Source organism: Oncorhynchus mykiss, chromosome Y (genome assembly GCF_013265735.2).
Source record: "Oncorhynchus mykiss isolate Arlee chromosome Y, USDA_OmykA_1.1, whole genome shotgun sequence".
Lineage (NCBI taxonomy): Eukaryota > Metazoa > Chordata > Actinopteri > Salmoniformes > Salmonidae > Oncorhynchus > Oncorhynchus mykiss.
The window spans coordinates 24,232,401-24,248,247 of NC_048593.1; the positions used below are offsets into that span (position 1 = coordinate 24,232,401).

The following is a 15,847-nucleotide window of genomic DNA, read 5'->3' on the forward strand; positions in this document are numbered from 1 at the left end:
TAGCCTAAAAATAAGTACATTACAAACACTAACAAGACTTTGTGTAATGTCAATGATAATGCTGGTATCTGGAGTAAAATAAGGAGATCGAGAAATAAATCATATTCACATCAAGCAAGCTTACCTTTTTCTGGAAAGAAATGCGGGGGAATGAGATCTCGTCAAAGCCATAGCCTCTCGTGAAGAGCACCTTGGTGAAGACAGAAGCAGCACAGAAGTCCTGCAGACGAGGCTCCTGGTCTGGGGCCAGCACCAACATCTGAAACAGGATACAAAAATGTGTACTGCATAGCCATGAAATCCATCCAGAAATCCATGAAAACACATGCAAACACTGACAGGGTCTCTCACATGCATGCAGGCTCTCTCCCCTTCACACATAAATGTTCTCTCTCTCACACACACACACACACACACACAAAGAGAGGGCTGCTGACCTCATTGATGCTCATGTTACAGACAGCACGGGCTGCCTCTTCCAGTTGGGCAGGGGTGGCAACAAGAATTCCTGTAGTAGTCTGTAGGAACTGGTGAATGTAGAAGAAGGCTGAGAACGCCTGATGGACAAATGGAGCGAAAGAGAGAAAAAAAGGATGAGTTATGATTAGGGTCGGCGCTGTAGTTAGGGTTAGGTTTGTGTTTTGAGGGTTGGGTTTAAGGTTAGGGTTGAACCACGATGTGGACATGAAACTAGGTTTAGGGTTGTAGTTGAGGATAGGGTTATGGTTGATTCAACCACTGTATGGGCCCCTCCTAATGCCTCTCACCATGAAGCTGCCACTGACATTGGGCTGGAACACCTTGTCAAAGGAGCACTGGGAGAAGGGGCAGCTGTGGAAGGAGAAGATCTCAGTCATGTTGCCCAGGCAGTGATCATAGTCGCCACTGCCCTCCACAGATAGGGCTGCCTGGGGATTGTAGCCAGAGCTGGGTGTCAGGCCCACCGTGCAGGGAGAGTCAAACAATGTCCCCACCTTCATGGTGACGTTGTAGCCTGCAGGGAAGCACGGGTGGGACATTTTCCCTGTGTGACCCTGACCCTGAGAGAGAGACAGAGAGAGAGAGAGAGAGAGAGACAGAGAGAGATAGAGAGACACAGAGAGAGATAGAGAGAGAGACACACACAGAGAGAGAGAGAGACACACAGAGAGAGAGAGAGAGAGAGAGAGAGACACAGAGAGAGAGAGACACACAGAGAGAGAGAGACGACAGAGAGAGACAGACAGAGAGAGAGACGACAGAGAGAGAGACGACAGAGAGAGACAGACAGAGAGAGCGAGACACAGAGAGCGAGAGAGACAGAGAGACAGAGAGAGACAGAGACAGAGAGAGAGAGAGAGAGAGAGAGAGAGAGAGAGAGAGAATTTATTACAGTAACTTGACACTTTCCTATAACAAGTAGAGACCAGGCTACAGTCATAAATGGAGTACTATGGTACTGAGGACCAATATCTATTGTTGGAATTAATGCCTGGGATGACTTTCAAATACACATGGTTATCTTAATCTGTTATAGATACAACACATAGAAACAATCTGGGGGTGATATATTAGTGGGTGGGTTTCCAATGATTTATAACAAAGTTTCTAGATTTCTTGTAACGTGACATGACTGGGAAAGACTCCGGGCCCTTGCTGGAATGCATAAAGGTAAAAACACACACTATGGAGACGGAAGGTACAGAGCGTTGCACGGTACTGCAATGTCCTTTTTCGGCTCCTTGTAATACAGTCCGGGATTCGGCGCAATTTTGTACAACCTAAAAACTGAAAAGCGCCTTATCATTCCTTTTGCAGACATGGGTGCAGTGTTGTCGCTTGGTTCCTTGATCAGATATATAGACTATATTAACCAAAATCCGTCTAGACCTTCATTACCTTCTCTCTCTAGTCAGAATGCGACTATGCCATGATCAGGACAGAGCGGAGCCAGCTTGAGAAAACGGACCTCAACCCAGGGGTGGGAGATGGAAGTGTACTCCTAATTATCCCATTATCCCAACTGACACATCGAGAATATTGAAATACTGCTAGTTTTTTGTCAGCATGCTATTGCAGCCAATTGGATTCCATGAAAATGCGAATCCTAGCATTGGGGCGAGATTGCTCGTTTTTCGGAAGCATGCGGTCATTAAAAACGAGCAGAATTTCAATCTTCTAGATAATTTCACTTATAATTCACTGTATCACAATTCCAGTGGGTCAGAAGTTTTCATACACGAAGTTGACTGTGCCTTTAAACAGCTTGGGAAATTCTAGAAAATTATGTCATGGCTTTAGAAGCTTCTGATAGGCTAATTGACATAATTTGTGTCAATTGGAGGTGTACCTGTGTATGTGTTTCAAGGCCAACCTTCAGTATATACATATGAAATGGGTAAAACAGTATGTAAACATTATTGAAGTGACCAGTGTTCCATGTCTATGTACACAGGGCAGCAGCCTCTAAGGTGCAGGGTTGAGTAACCAGGTGGTAGCCAGCTAGTGACTTAGTTCAGGGCAGGGTAATGGGTGGAGGCCGGCTAGGGTTGGCTATTTAACATTCTGATGGCCTTGAGATAGATGCTGTTTTTCATTCTCTCGGTTCCAACTTTGATGCACCTGTACTGACCTCGCCTTCTGGATGATGGCAGGGTGAACAGGCAGTGAAATGGAGTGAAGCTTACAGTAAGTAGTCTTTAGGGGGTTCTGATGTTGTTGTGGCCAAACAGAGTGTTTCCTACCGTCACCAAGTGAGCCAGTAGGCGTTTGAAGACCTGGTCTCGTCCGTAGCACAGGAAGCTGTGTGTGTACAGGGAGTAGTCATGGCCATACAAACGTAGATTCATCCTGTCCCTCTTGTCCTCCACCTCATCCTTGGTCACAAAGGTGATCTGGGTGGAAGCCCCACCAAAGTCCAGCGCCCCCACAGTCTGTCTGCCTGGGCTCAGCCAATGGCCCACAAAGCCATACTGCAGCGGGCACATAGGGACATGAGTAATATGAGAGGTGTGTGGGTAGCTTGTCTAGTCAGCTGTGCTTTAATGGTTACTAGAGGTCCTCCGGTAGCCATCTACTCAACCAATTAATCCTAACACAAGAATCAGCCTTAGTGGAAATCGGTCATTTGGTAGCTATAATCAATTTCCTTTCAATCTTCAAAGAATGTCTACAGAAGCTTGAAATGAAACTAACACAGGGTCCTTAAGTTTTTAACTGCTTATGGTTGCATTGAAAGAAAAGCATAAGGCAGGGATCGATTTCGAACCACCATAGCAATGTTTATGCAGGATCTTTATTTACAAACAACTGTATAAATAAACACTTATTTGGGGTACCATAAATAACTATAGAATGGTGAAAGCTGAGCCATGGTACCTTGATGAAGTTCTCCAAGAGATAGTTGACAGTGACCCAGCCGTACGCTCCCTCCTCCTGGCCACTTAAGATGGCTGCCCCCTGGTAGTTAAAAGGATAGGACTGGATTGTTCGACCCACTTCTTTTAAGACCTGAGCTGACTGGACAGGGCTGGAGATACTGTTGAGAAAGGGAAATGTACCACTTCAGATACTTTAGATGCGCAAAGAGAAGATACAGGCACGAATCAACATGGGGGTATTGAATGAACAACATTACTCAGCTTGACAACAATAACCAGTGACGTAAAGTACTTAAGTAGAAATAGTTTAAAGTACTACTTTTACTTCATTACATTCCTAAAGAAAATAATGTACATTTTCTTTGACACCCCAAAATACTCGTTACATTTGAAATGCTTAGCAGGACAGGAAAATGGTCCAATTCATGCACTTATCAAGAGAATGGTGGTTATCCCTACTGCCTCTGGTGGACTCACCAAACACAAATGCATCGTTTGAAAATGATGTCTGAGTGTTGGAGTGTGCCACTGGCTAGCCGTAAATTGAAAAAACAATTAAATGTTGGCGTCTGCTTTGCTTAATATAAGAAATTTGAAAATATTTATACTTTAACTTTTGATACTTAAGTATATTTAGAACCAAATACTTTTAGACTTTTAATCATGCTATATTTTACTCTGTAACTTTCACTTTTACTTGAGTAACTTTGTATGAAGGTGTCTATACTTTAACTCAAGTGTGACAGTTGGGTACTTTTTCCACCACTGACAATAACCTATTAACAAGACACGCACATCTCTCAATCTTGTTGTTGACTCATCTCAGAACCCCAACCTGACTCACATTTTACCCTGCAATAACACAAAGAGAAAGACAAGGCGACAATTCGATATAGAATCTCTTATTGTGCAACTTTGTGTGTGACTGTATTTTATAGTAACGTTATGTACAGTTGAAGTCAGAAGTTTACATACACTTAGGTTGAAGTCATTAAAACTTATTTTTCAACCACTCCACAAATTTCTTGTTAACAAACTATAGTTTTATAAGTCAGTTAGGACATCTACTTTGTGCATGACACAAGTAATTTTTCCAACAATTGTTTACAGACAGATTATTTCACTTATAATTCACTGTATCACAATTCCACTGGGTCAGAAGTTTACATACACGAAATTGACTGTGCCTTTAAACAGCATGGACAATTCCAGAAAATGATGTCATGGCTTTAGAAGCTTCTGATAGGCTAATTGACATCATTTGAGTCAATTGGAGGTGTACCTGTGGATGTGTTTCAAGGCCTACCTTCAAACTCAGTGCCTCTTTGCTTAAAATCATGGGAAAATCTAAAGAAATCAGCAAAGACCTCAGAATGAAAATTGTAGACCTCCACAAGTCTGGTTCATCCTTGGGAGCAATTTCCAAATGCCTGAAGGTACCACGTTCATCTCTACAAACAAGAGTACGCAAGAATAAACACCATGGGACCACACAGCCGTCATTCCGCTCAGGAAGGAGACGCGTTCTTTCTCACAGAGATGTATGTACTTTGGTGCGAAAAGTGCAAATCAAACCCAGAACAGCAGCAAAGGACCTTGTGAAGATGCTGGAGGAAACAGGTACAAAAGTATCTATATCCACAGTAAAACGAGTCCTATATCGACATAACCTGAAAGGCCACTCAGCAAGGAAGAAGCCACTGCTCCAAAACCGCCATAAAAAATCCAGACTACGGTTTGCAACTGCACATGGAGAAATGTCCTCTGGTCTGAAGAAACAAAAATAGAACTGTTTGGCCATAATGACCATCGTTATGTTCGAAGGAAAAAGGGGGAGGCTTGCAAGTCGAAGAACACCATCCTAACCGTGAAGCACAGGGTGGCAGCATCATGTTGTGGGGATGCTTTGCTGCAGGAGGTGCACATCACAAAATAGATGGTATCATGAGGAAAGAAAATTATGTGGATATATTGAAGCAACATCTCAAGACATCAGTCAGGAAGTTAAAGCTTGGTGGCAAATTGGTCTTCCAAATGGACAATGACCCCAGGCTTACTTGTGTCATAATAATAATAAGGGCTTTTCTTCCTTGATAATCTGTGCCATTTCATATGTTACAAAGTTACAAAGTTGTGGCAAAATGGCTTCAGGACAACAAAGTCAAGGTATTGGAGTGGCCATCACAAAGCCCTGACCTCAATCCTATAGAACAGCTCTGTCAGGAGGAATAGGCCAAAATTCACCCAAAATATTGTGGGAATCTTGTGGGAGGCTACCCGAAATGTTTGGCAATGCTACCAAATACTAATTGAGTGTATGTAAACTTCTTACCCATTGGGAATGTGATGAAAGAAATAAAAGCTGAAATAAATAATTATCTCAACTATTATTCTGACATTTCACATTCTTAAAATAAAGTGGTGATCCTAACGGACCTAAAACAGGGAATTTTTACTAGGATTAAATGTCAGGAATTGTGAAAAACAGAGTTTAAAGTATTTGGCTAAGGTGTATGTAAACTTCTGACTTCAACTGTAGGTATGTAAACTTCTGACTTCAACTGTATGTATGTAAACTTCTGACTTCAACTGTATGTATGTAAACTTCTGACTTCAACTGTATGTATGTAAACTTCTGACTTCGTCCGTCCGTCTGTCTGTCTCTTTGATGTACATTCTGTTAACTTTGCTTGTGTTTAAAACCATTGTGTGCAAGAGCATGAGAAATGTCTATGTGTACATATCTGCATGGACATGGGTGTCTTAGTGTAACTTTGTGTGTACATAATGTGTGTGTATCAGTGGAGGGGAGGAAGGGGAGGATGACGGAATGGATGTGTTTGATACCATTCCATTCACTCCATTCCAGACATTATTATGAGCCGTCCTCCCCTCAGCTGCCTCTACTGTTGTGTATGCTTCTTTGATCAAAATGTAGGAATATGACATCCCTTGTGTTTTAAACAGGTGTGGTAGTGTTTGCTTAGAGCTCGGCAGATGAAAGGTGGGGGCTTGTTCTTGCCTGTCTGCCTCTGAGTGTGAAATCCTTACCCACTGATTGTATGTAAACAAAGGTACACACACACACAAAGATACACAGACACAAATGCTTGTGCACTCACACTCAAACACACACAGATGCATACACAAACTATAACTCACTTGAGCAGCCTCATGCCAGCGGTGGCTCCGAGGTAGACAGGTGTGAGGTGGTGCCTGGCTCTGGGGATGTCCCGCGTGGCCTGGTCCAGACAAGACTGGAGGCTTCTCCCTGCCTCTCGCTGCTGTCCCGCATAGCTAGAGATTCCTCCACCTGCATAGCGGGAACACCCAGACATACTTTATGGCAGAACAAACACCCCTCACCTGGGTGTCCATGCCCTGGTTCATGGAGCAGGATTAAGCCCAGGCAGTGACCCAGGGATCAGGTCATGCATGCCTTCCCCTAACTCAGACCAGATCAAGAGAATTCCCTGCATTCTGTGGGGCATTGAAGCAGGAGGCAGAGCTTTCTGCTCAATACATTACATTGTGAGGGAGAAGTTGGGTAGTCTCACCCCTTGGAATGCTTCTGTTCCAACACACAAAACTCACACACGCACACAAACTACTTTCCAATACAGTTAGCTAGCTTAGCTGGAGCCCGACGAATTCCAAGACAGACCAAACTGCCCAGGTGCTACCTTGAGTCTAACACCCTTGAACTCTTTGTTTCTAATACCCTGTGAGGTAGAGAGGAGGAGGAAGAAGTCGAGATTTCAGTGTTTGATCCCATCATGTTATACTGGTCAGAGAATCCCAGGATATTTAAAGGTCTTAACCCATGCGGTTGCTGAAAGACAGTAAAGTACAGTAAGTGAAGCATGTATTGTTTCCTGGCACTAGCGGTACAGGTGATGACAGATGGGAGGAGCTGTTGAGGAGTTGATGTTGCTGCTTCAATCAATCAAATGTATTTATAAATCCCTTTTTACATCAGCCGATGTCACAAAGTGCTATACAGAACTCTCTAGCTGCAACCTACTTGCACTGACTTCTCTGATAACTTACTGTGCTTACTATGACTATGACATGTAGTTGTCTGACCTAACGATCTGGATAAGAGCCTCTGCTAAATGACTAAAATGTAAATGTATATGCTGTTTACATGTACTCTAGGAGAGCTGGTGTACTTACAAATACTTCACATTAATTAAAGCAGCCAACTACCGTGATCTATACAAACACGTAACTCTTCTAGGCATGACAGGACTGGAAAACCACACAGTGCACTGAGTCACTGCGGAACTATTGACAGATCCACCGTTGCTAGGCATCTATGTTTTTCTGCTTCTTTATCTCTGGCCTTGTGTGATGAGATACCGTAACCCACACGGCGTGAACACAGCACACAATGGGGTCTGTTCTTTGCCAACTGGAGCGCCCAAAAAGTTTTCTTCTTGGGGTTAAGGTTTTGGGTAATACAGTATTTTACAATTATTATTGTTTAAAAAATATTTATATATATTTTTTATTACCTTTATTTAACTAGGCAAGTCAGTTAAGAACAAATTATTATTTTTAATGATGGCCTAGGAACAGTGGGTTAACTGTCTTGTTCAGGGGCAGAATGACAGATTTTTACCTTGTCAGCTCGGGGATTCAAACTAGCTACCTTTCGGTTACAAGTCCAATGCTCTAACCACTAGGCTACCTGCCACCCTATTTGCCTGCTCTTTGATAAACATTTCGGATGCAAATCTGTACTTTCTGGTACTTCAAATAATTGGTTACTCACTGGTAACACATGGTAATACTACTTGTTTTAAGTCTCAAAAGGAACAAAAGAGTAATAACAATTTAATTACGATTCTACCAAGTAATTTCTATGTAAACATTTGATAAATAGCAGACAACCACCTGGAAGAATCCTTCCATTGGGATACTGTCTTACCCTTGGGGTGGCATTCAGTGTGCTGAGTGACCACACCCGTGCCATTCTGCTTGTCTGCCGGCCACTTGTAGATGTACATGGCTGTGTGAGAGGAGCCTGCGTCCAGAACTATCCCATACTGGGGAGAGGGTTGGAGAGAAGAGAAGAGAGGGAGATTAGAGACAAATCTTGAGAAAAAAGAGCTGATTTAGAATAATACCCAAGAAAAGACAACCTATTTGGGTATACTCCAAACCATAACAGGTTACAAACGATCAGGTGTTTGAAATCCATCTATGCCAATACATTTAATATGGATAGAGACATCTGGAAGACATTTAACTAGATTGAAGGCCTGTCCTCTTGCTTTTATGACATCGTGTATACATTTTGGGCAGCAAGAATGTTGCTTGCATGTTTACGTCAATGGTAAGATAGATGGAAAGTTGTAGAGGATGTGAAAGAGGATGAGGGAATTAATTAGGAGAAGTAAGAGGCCCTGTCTGGTCTGAGAACAACCCATGATTGCAAATCATGAAGGAACGGTTTAGAGTGTGTACGCTCCAATCCTGATTATGCTATGAATCATAAACTCTAAACATGGTAAATTGTGTGTAAATATTCAAATGAGTAAGGCAACATTAACTTTCTAAGATACTGTCTTCTATTAAAACCCTTGGGCCAACATCCTGCATGTGGCCACTTTGTAATGATGACATTATTACAGCAGAACTTACTATGACCAAAATATGCTGAACAAAAATTTAAATGCAACATGTAAAGTGTTGGTCCCATGTTTCATGAGCTGAAATAAAAAATCCCAGAAATGTACGCACAAAAAGCTTATTTCTTATGAGCACAAATTTGTTTACATCCCTGTTAGAGAGCATTTCTCATTTGCCAAGATATTCCATCCACCTGACAGGTGTGGCAAATCAAGAAGCTGATTAAACGGCATGATCATTATAAAGGTGCACCTTGTGCTGGGGACAATAAAAGGCTACTCTAAAATGTGCAGTTTTATCACACAAAACAATGCCACAGATGTCTCAAGTTTTGAGGGAGTGTGCAATTGGCATGCAGATTGCAAGGAATGACCACCAGAGCTGTTGCCAGAAAATTGAATGTTAATTTCTTTACCACAAGCTGCCTCCAACATCATTTTAGAGAATTTGGCAGTACTTCCAACTGGTCTCACAACCGCAGACAACGTGTAACCACGCCAGCCCAGGTCTTCTTCACCTGCGGGATCATCTGAGACCAGCCACACGGACAGCTGATGAAACTGAGGAGTGTTTCTGTCTGTAATAAAAAAACTAATTCTGATTGGCAGGTCCTGGATCCCAAGTGGGTGGACCCACCCATGGCTGCGCTCCTGCCGTCATGTGAAATCCATAGATTAATTCATTTATTTAAATTTACTGATTTAACTTGTAACTCAGTAAATTTGTTGAAATTGCCTACGGCAGTGGTTCCCAAACGTTTTATAATCGTGTACCCCTTCAAACATTCAACCTCCAGCTGCGTACCCCCTCTAGCACCAGGGTCAGCACTCTCAAATGTTGTTTTTTTGCCATCTTTGTAAGCCAGCCACACACAAAACTATACGACACATTTAAACATAAGAATGAGTGTGAGTTTTTGTCACAACCCGGCTCGTGGGAAGTGACAAAGAGCTCTTTTAGGACCAGGGCACAAATAATAATATAATAATAATCAATAATTTTGTTCTCTATTTAGCCATCTTACATATAAAACCTTATTTGTTCATCAACAATTGTGAATAACTCACCACAGGCTAATGAGAAGGGTGTGCTTGAAAGGATGTACATAGACTCTCTCCAATACAACCCAACATTGCAGAGTTCAGTCTTAAATCATTTCCCACACAGTCTGTGCCTGTATGTAGTTTTTATGCTAGGGAGGGCTGAGAATCCACTCTCACATAGTTACATGGTTGCAAAGGGCATCAGTGTCTTAACAGTGAAATTTGCCAAGGTAGGATACTCTGAGCGCAGCCCTATGCAGAAATCTGACAGTGGTTTCTGATTAAATTAAATTTTCACAGAACCGCTTGTTGCAATTTCTATGAGGTTCTCTTGTTCACAAGTGGACTGGAGGCAGGGCATTAAAGGGATAACGAATCCAGTTGTTTGTGTTGTCTGTTTCGGGAAAATACCTGTGTAATTGCGCACCCAGCTCACTCACTCGCTATATCACATTTGACATTGTCTGTAAGCTTGAGTTCATTTGCATGATGAAAAGACCTGTGTGTTGTCCTTGTTAATGCAGATAGAGAAGAGCTCCAATTTCTTAGTCATAGCCTTCATTTTGTCCCGCACATTGAACATAGTTGAGGAGAGTCCCTGTAATCCTAGATTCAGATCTTTCAGGCAAGAAAAAACATCACCCAGATAGGCCAGTCGTGTGAGAAACTCATCATCATGCAAGCGGTCAGACAAGTGAGAATTATGGTCAGTAAAGAAAACTTTAAGCTCGTCTCTCAATTAAAAAAACGTGTTAATAATTTTCCCTTTGATAACCACTTCACTCATCAACTCATCCCTGACCACTGGTCGTGACACCTTTGTCTTCAAAATGGCCCGAGTCGCTCCCCTCCTCAAACACACAACACGACTCCTGACGTCAAAAACAATAGACCTATTCCTTTGTTTTCTTTCCCAAACACTTGAGTGTGCGGTCTCTAAACTTTCTCTCACAAAGATCTTCTTGACCCTAACCAGACAGGCTTCAAGACGGGTCACTCAATCGAGACTGCTCTGTGTCATGGAGGCTCGCCACAATGCCAAAGCTGACTCTCCTCTGTTATCATCCTCCTAGATCGATCTGCTGCCTTCAACACCATGAACCATCATATCCTCTCCACTCTTTGTTTTGGGCGTCTCAGCCTCTGCACACTCTTGGATTGCATCAAACCTGGCAGGCCGCTCCTACCAGGTGACGTGGAGAGGATTCTGTGTCTGCACCACATACTCTCACAACTGGTGTCCCCCAGTGCTCGGTTCTAGGCCCTCTTCTCTCTATACACCAAGTCACTCAGCGCCGTCATATCCTCACATCGTCTCTCCTATCATTGCTATGCTCAACTATTTTTCTCCTTCCCCCCCTTCTAACACCAAGGTGGCAACACTCATCTCTGCGTGCCTGGCAGATATCTCAACTTGGATGTCAGCACACCACCTCAAGCTCAACCTCGACAAGACAGAGCTGCTCTTCCTGCCAGGGACGGCCTGCCAGCTCAAATAACTCCATCACGATTGACAACTCCACAATGTCACCCTCCCAGAGTGCAAAGAAAATTGGTGTGACCCTGGACAACACCCTATCGTTCTCTGCAAACATCAAAGCAGTGACTCGCTCCTGCAGGTTCATGCTCTACAACATCTGTAGAGTACGACCCTTCCTTACACAGGAAGTGGCGCAGGTCCTAATCCAGGCACTTGTCCTCTCCCATCTGGACTACTGCAACTCGTTGTTTGGGCTCCCCGCAACTTATACAGGGCGCTGCAGCCTGCCTGGTTTTCAACCTTCCCAAGTTCACTCGTCATCCCGCTCCTCCCCACACTCCACTGGTTTCCAGTCGAAGCTCGCATCCACTACAAGACCATGGTGCTTACCTACGGAACAGCAAGAGGAACTGCTACTCCCTACTTTCAGACCACGCTCAAACCCTACACCCCAGCACTCCGTTGTGCCACCTCCGGTCTCTTTGCCCTCCCACCCATACAGAGTCCATGCATATCTTTTGAAAACATCTGGAACCTTACCTCTTCAAACAGTATCTTAAATAATCCTCCTCACCTTTTTGTGGCAGAGCTGGGATGAGTTGGTTATCATTTTGTATTGAGCATACATCTCCATACCCCTTGATTAATTGCGTGACATAATTTGACTGTTTTATATCATTCATAACCATACGTTCCTAAAACATTATCTACACGAGAACTGGTTTATCTTCTCCGTATATTGGCGTCTAGCCATATTATTTGCTGTAATATGTTGTGCCTCTTCAGGATGATAAAATTGGAATAGTAGCCAACTCTGTAAAGCCTCATTTTAAAAAAGAGGATAATTTAAACAGGGCTCCATTGTCAAGCGACTGGAAATGTATGATTTTATTCTGTATAACAGCAAAGAGACGCCTTTGAAACACCGGATGTGTCTCTCTTAGTAGCCTACTGGATAACCAGTTAGGATTTAGTGCCTTCGGAAAGTATTCAGACCCCTTGACATTTTCCACATTTGGTTCCATTACAGCTTTACTCTAAAATGGATTATGTATAATTTTTTGAAATCCTCAATCTACACACAATACCCCATAATGACAAAGCAAATAATTTTTTTGCAAACCTTATTTACATAAGTATTAGGACCCTTTGCTATGAGACTCGAAATTGAGTTCCGGTGTATCCTGTTTCCATTGATCATCCTTGATGTTTCTACAAATTGATTAGAGTCCACCTGTGGTAAAATCAATTGATTGGACATTATTTGGAAAGGCACACGCCTGTCTATATAAAGGTCCAACAGTTGACAGTGCATGTCAGAGCAAAAACCAAGCCATGAGGTCGAAGGAATTGTCCGTAGAGCTCAGAGACAGGATTGTGTCGAGGCTCAGATCTGGGGAAGGATACCAAAACATTTCTGCAGCATTGAAGGTCCCCAAGAACACAGTGGCCTCCATTCTTAAATGGAAGAAGTTTGGAACCACCAAGACTCTGCCTAGAGCTGGCCGTTCGGCCAAACTGAGCAATCGGGGGAGAAGGGCCTTGGTCAGGGAGGTTACCAAGAACCCGATGGTCACTCTGATAGAGCTCTAGAGTTCCTCTGTGGAGATGGGAGAACCTTCCAGAAGGACAACCATCTCTGCAGCACTCTACCAATCAGGCCTTTATGGAAGAAGCCACTTCTCGGGAAAAGGCATGACAACCCACTTGGAGTTTGCCAAAAGGCACCTAAAAGCAAGATTTTCTGGTGTGATGAAACCAGGATTGAACTCTTTGACCTGAATGCCAAGCTTCACGTCTGGAGGAAACCTGGCCCCATCCTTACGGTGAACCATGGTGGTGGCAGCATCATGCTGTGGGGATGTTTTTCAACGGCAGGGACTGGGAGACTAGTTTTTGAGGGAAAGAAGAATGGATCAAAGTATAGAGAGATCAATGATGAAAACCTGCTCCAGAGCACCCAGGACCTCAGACTGGGGCGAAGGTTCACCTTCCAGCAGGACAACGACCCTAAGCACACACCCAAGACAAACGCAGGAGTGACTTTGGGACAAGTATGTCCGAATTTTTAAGCGTCCATACATCAACCAGTGCCAACGTGTCCATAATTCATAATATGAGCGCCAGAGGGTGAAAATGAGCAGTATTATTGCCTTTACGTTCTATTGATGTACTTAATAGAGTGTGCACCTTTCTGATTCAGAGGGATTGGGTTAAATGCAGAAGACATGAGAACTGAATGCATGAATGAATGCGTTCAGTTGTGCAACTGACTAGGTATCCCCTTTCCTAGTTCCCTACCATTGTAAAATAGTTATGAGTCAAATTAGATTCTTATAAATACACAATGACCAAAAGTATGTGGATACCTGCTTGTCAAACATCTAATTCCAAAATCATGGGCATTAATATAGAGTTGCCCGCCCCCCTTTGCTGCTATAACAGTCTCCACTCTTCTGGGAAGGCTTTCCACCAGATGTTGGAACATTGCTGCGGGGACTTGCTTCCATTCAGCCACGAGCATAGTGAGGTCCGACACTGATGTTGGGCAATTGGGCCCGACTCGCATTCAGCATTCCAATTCATCCCAAAGGTGTTCGATGGGGTTGAGGTCTGGGCTCTGTGCAGGCCAGTCAAGTTCTTCTACACTAATCAACAAATAATTTCAGTGGAAACCAACCTCCAGCCACTGAAAATTAACAAGCGTGATTTAGCTCGCCCGCATGCGGTTTGGATGGGGTTCACACATTAAAATACCTTAATATAAGGGGCACAACTTTGGCTTTAAAGTGGGGGGGACATAACTTTGCAAAGGGTCTGACATCTAAAGCAAATTTACTGCATTTCTACACAATCCAATATAACCCATGGCCCTTCTAGCCCTCTCTATTTAGAACAAAACACTTGAAAAAATGCACCCAGTCATCAAGCTAGGTAAGAGATCGTCGTTAAATAGGTTTAAGTGATTGATAAGACTGAACTAGATAAAAAGTAATTCAATAATCAATATCGTGTAGCACCTTTAACAAATCACTTTAAAAAAATGTCTTTATTAAGAAATCCTCTATATCAAATTTCTGCCAGACCTCCCAGCTAGCCTGAGCCACCTGCACCCCTGACCCCCACCAGTCTAGTCAATACCTAAACTCTCCCAAAACACATTTTCCCTACCTTTTTTTTCTTCTTTATTCCCAAGAGAAAGGTTTAGAAACAAAAGTTTAAAAAAATATATAAAAATCACATACAACTACACATGTAAATTAACACAGAGAAACAGTACATCCTCCATGCTGGGAAGGCTTTCTACCAGATGTTGGATCATTGCTGCGGGGACTTGCTTCCATTCAGCCACAAGAGCATTAGTGAGGTTGGGAACTGACTTTGGGCAATTAGGCCTGGCTCAAAGTCAGCATTCCAATTCATCCCAAAGGTGTTTAATGGGGTTGAGGTCAGAGCTCTGTGCAGGCCAGTCAAGTTCTTCCACACCGATCTCAACAAACCATTTTGTGCATGGGGGCATTGTCAAGCTGAAACAGAAAAGGGCCTTCCCCAAACTGTTGTCACAAAGTTGGAAGCACAGAATCGTCTAGAATGTCATTGTATGCTATGGAGTTAAAATTTCCCTTCACTGGAACTAAGGGGCCTAGCCCGAACCATGAAAAACAGCCCCAGACCATTATTCCTCCTCCACCAAACTTTAAAGTTGGCACTATGCATTGGGGCACGTAGTGTTCTCCTGGCATCCGCCAAACTCAGATCCATCCGATGGACTGCCAGATGGTGAAGTGTGATTCAACACTCCAGAGACCAATGGCCGTGCGTTTACACCACTCCAGCCAACGCTTGGCATTGTGCATGGTGATCTTAGGCTTGTGTGTGGCTGCTTGGCCATGGAAACCCATTTTATGAAGCTCCCAACTAACCGTTCTTGTGCTGACATTGCTCCAGAGGTAGTTTGGAACTCCGTAGTGAGTGTTGCAACCGAGGACAGAATTTTTACACTCTACGCAGTTCAGCACTCCGCGGTCCTGTTCTGTGCGTTTGTGTGGCCTACCACTTCGTGGCTGAGCCGTTGTTGCTCCCAGACCACGGCACAATAACAGCACTTACAGTTGACCGGGGAAGCTCTAGCAGGCTAGAGATTTGACGTACTGACTTGTTGGAAAGGTGGCATCCTATGACGGTGCCACTTTGAAAGTCACTGAGCTCTTCAGTAAGGCCATTCTACTGCCAATGTTTGTCTATGGAGATTGCATAGCCATGTGTTCGATTTTAAACATCTGTGGTAAACAGGTTTGGCTGAAATAGCCTAATCCACTCATTTAAAG

The 15,847-nt window shown here is 43.3% G+C and overlaps 1 protein-coding gene across 7 annotated transcripts in view; it reads right to left on the reverse strand.

Moving 5' to 3' along the window:
- Positions 1 to 15,847, reverse strand: part of LOC110509849 (ectonucleoside triphosphate diphosphohydrolase 2) — a 54,665-nt gene that overhangs the window by 632 nt on the left and 38,186 nt on the right. For all 7 annotated transcript variants that reach the window (XM_036967366.1, XM_036967365.1, XM_036967368.1 and 4 more), the window contains 7 exons: positions 8,293 to 8,410; positions 6,522 to 6,672; positions 3,358 to 3,517; positions 2,724 to 2,951; positions 768 to 1,040; positions 438 to 557; positions 125 to 259 (listed from right to left, as the gene is read on the reverse strand). In XM_036967366.1, coding sequence (XP_036823261.1) covers positions 125 to 259; positions 438 to 557; positions 768 to 1,040; positions 2,724 to 2,951; positions 3,358 to 3,517; positions 6,522 to 6,672; positions 8,293 to 8,410 — 1,185 coding nt within the window. The remainder of the gene's footprint in view (positions 1 to 124; positions 260 to 437; positions 558 to 767; positions 1,041 to 2,723; positions 2,952 to 3,357; positions 3,518 to 6,521; positions 6,673 to 8,292; positions 8,411 to 15,847) is intronic.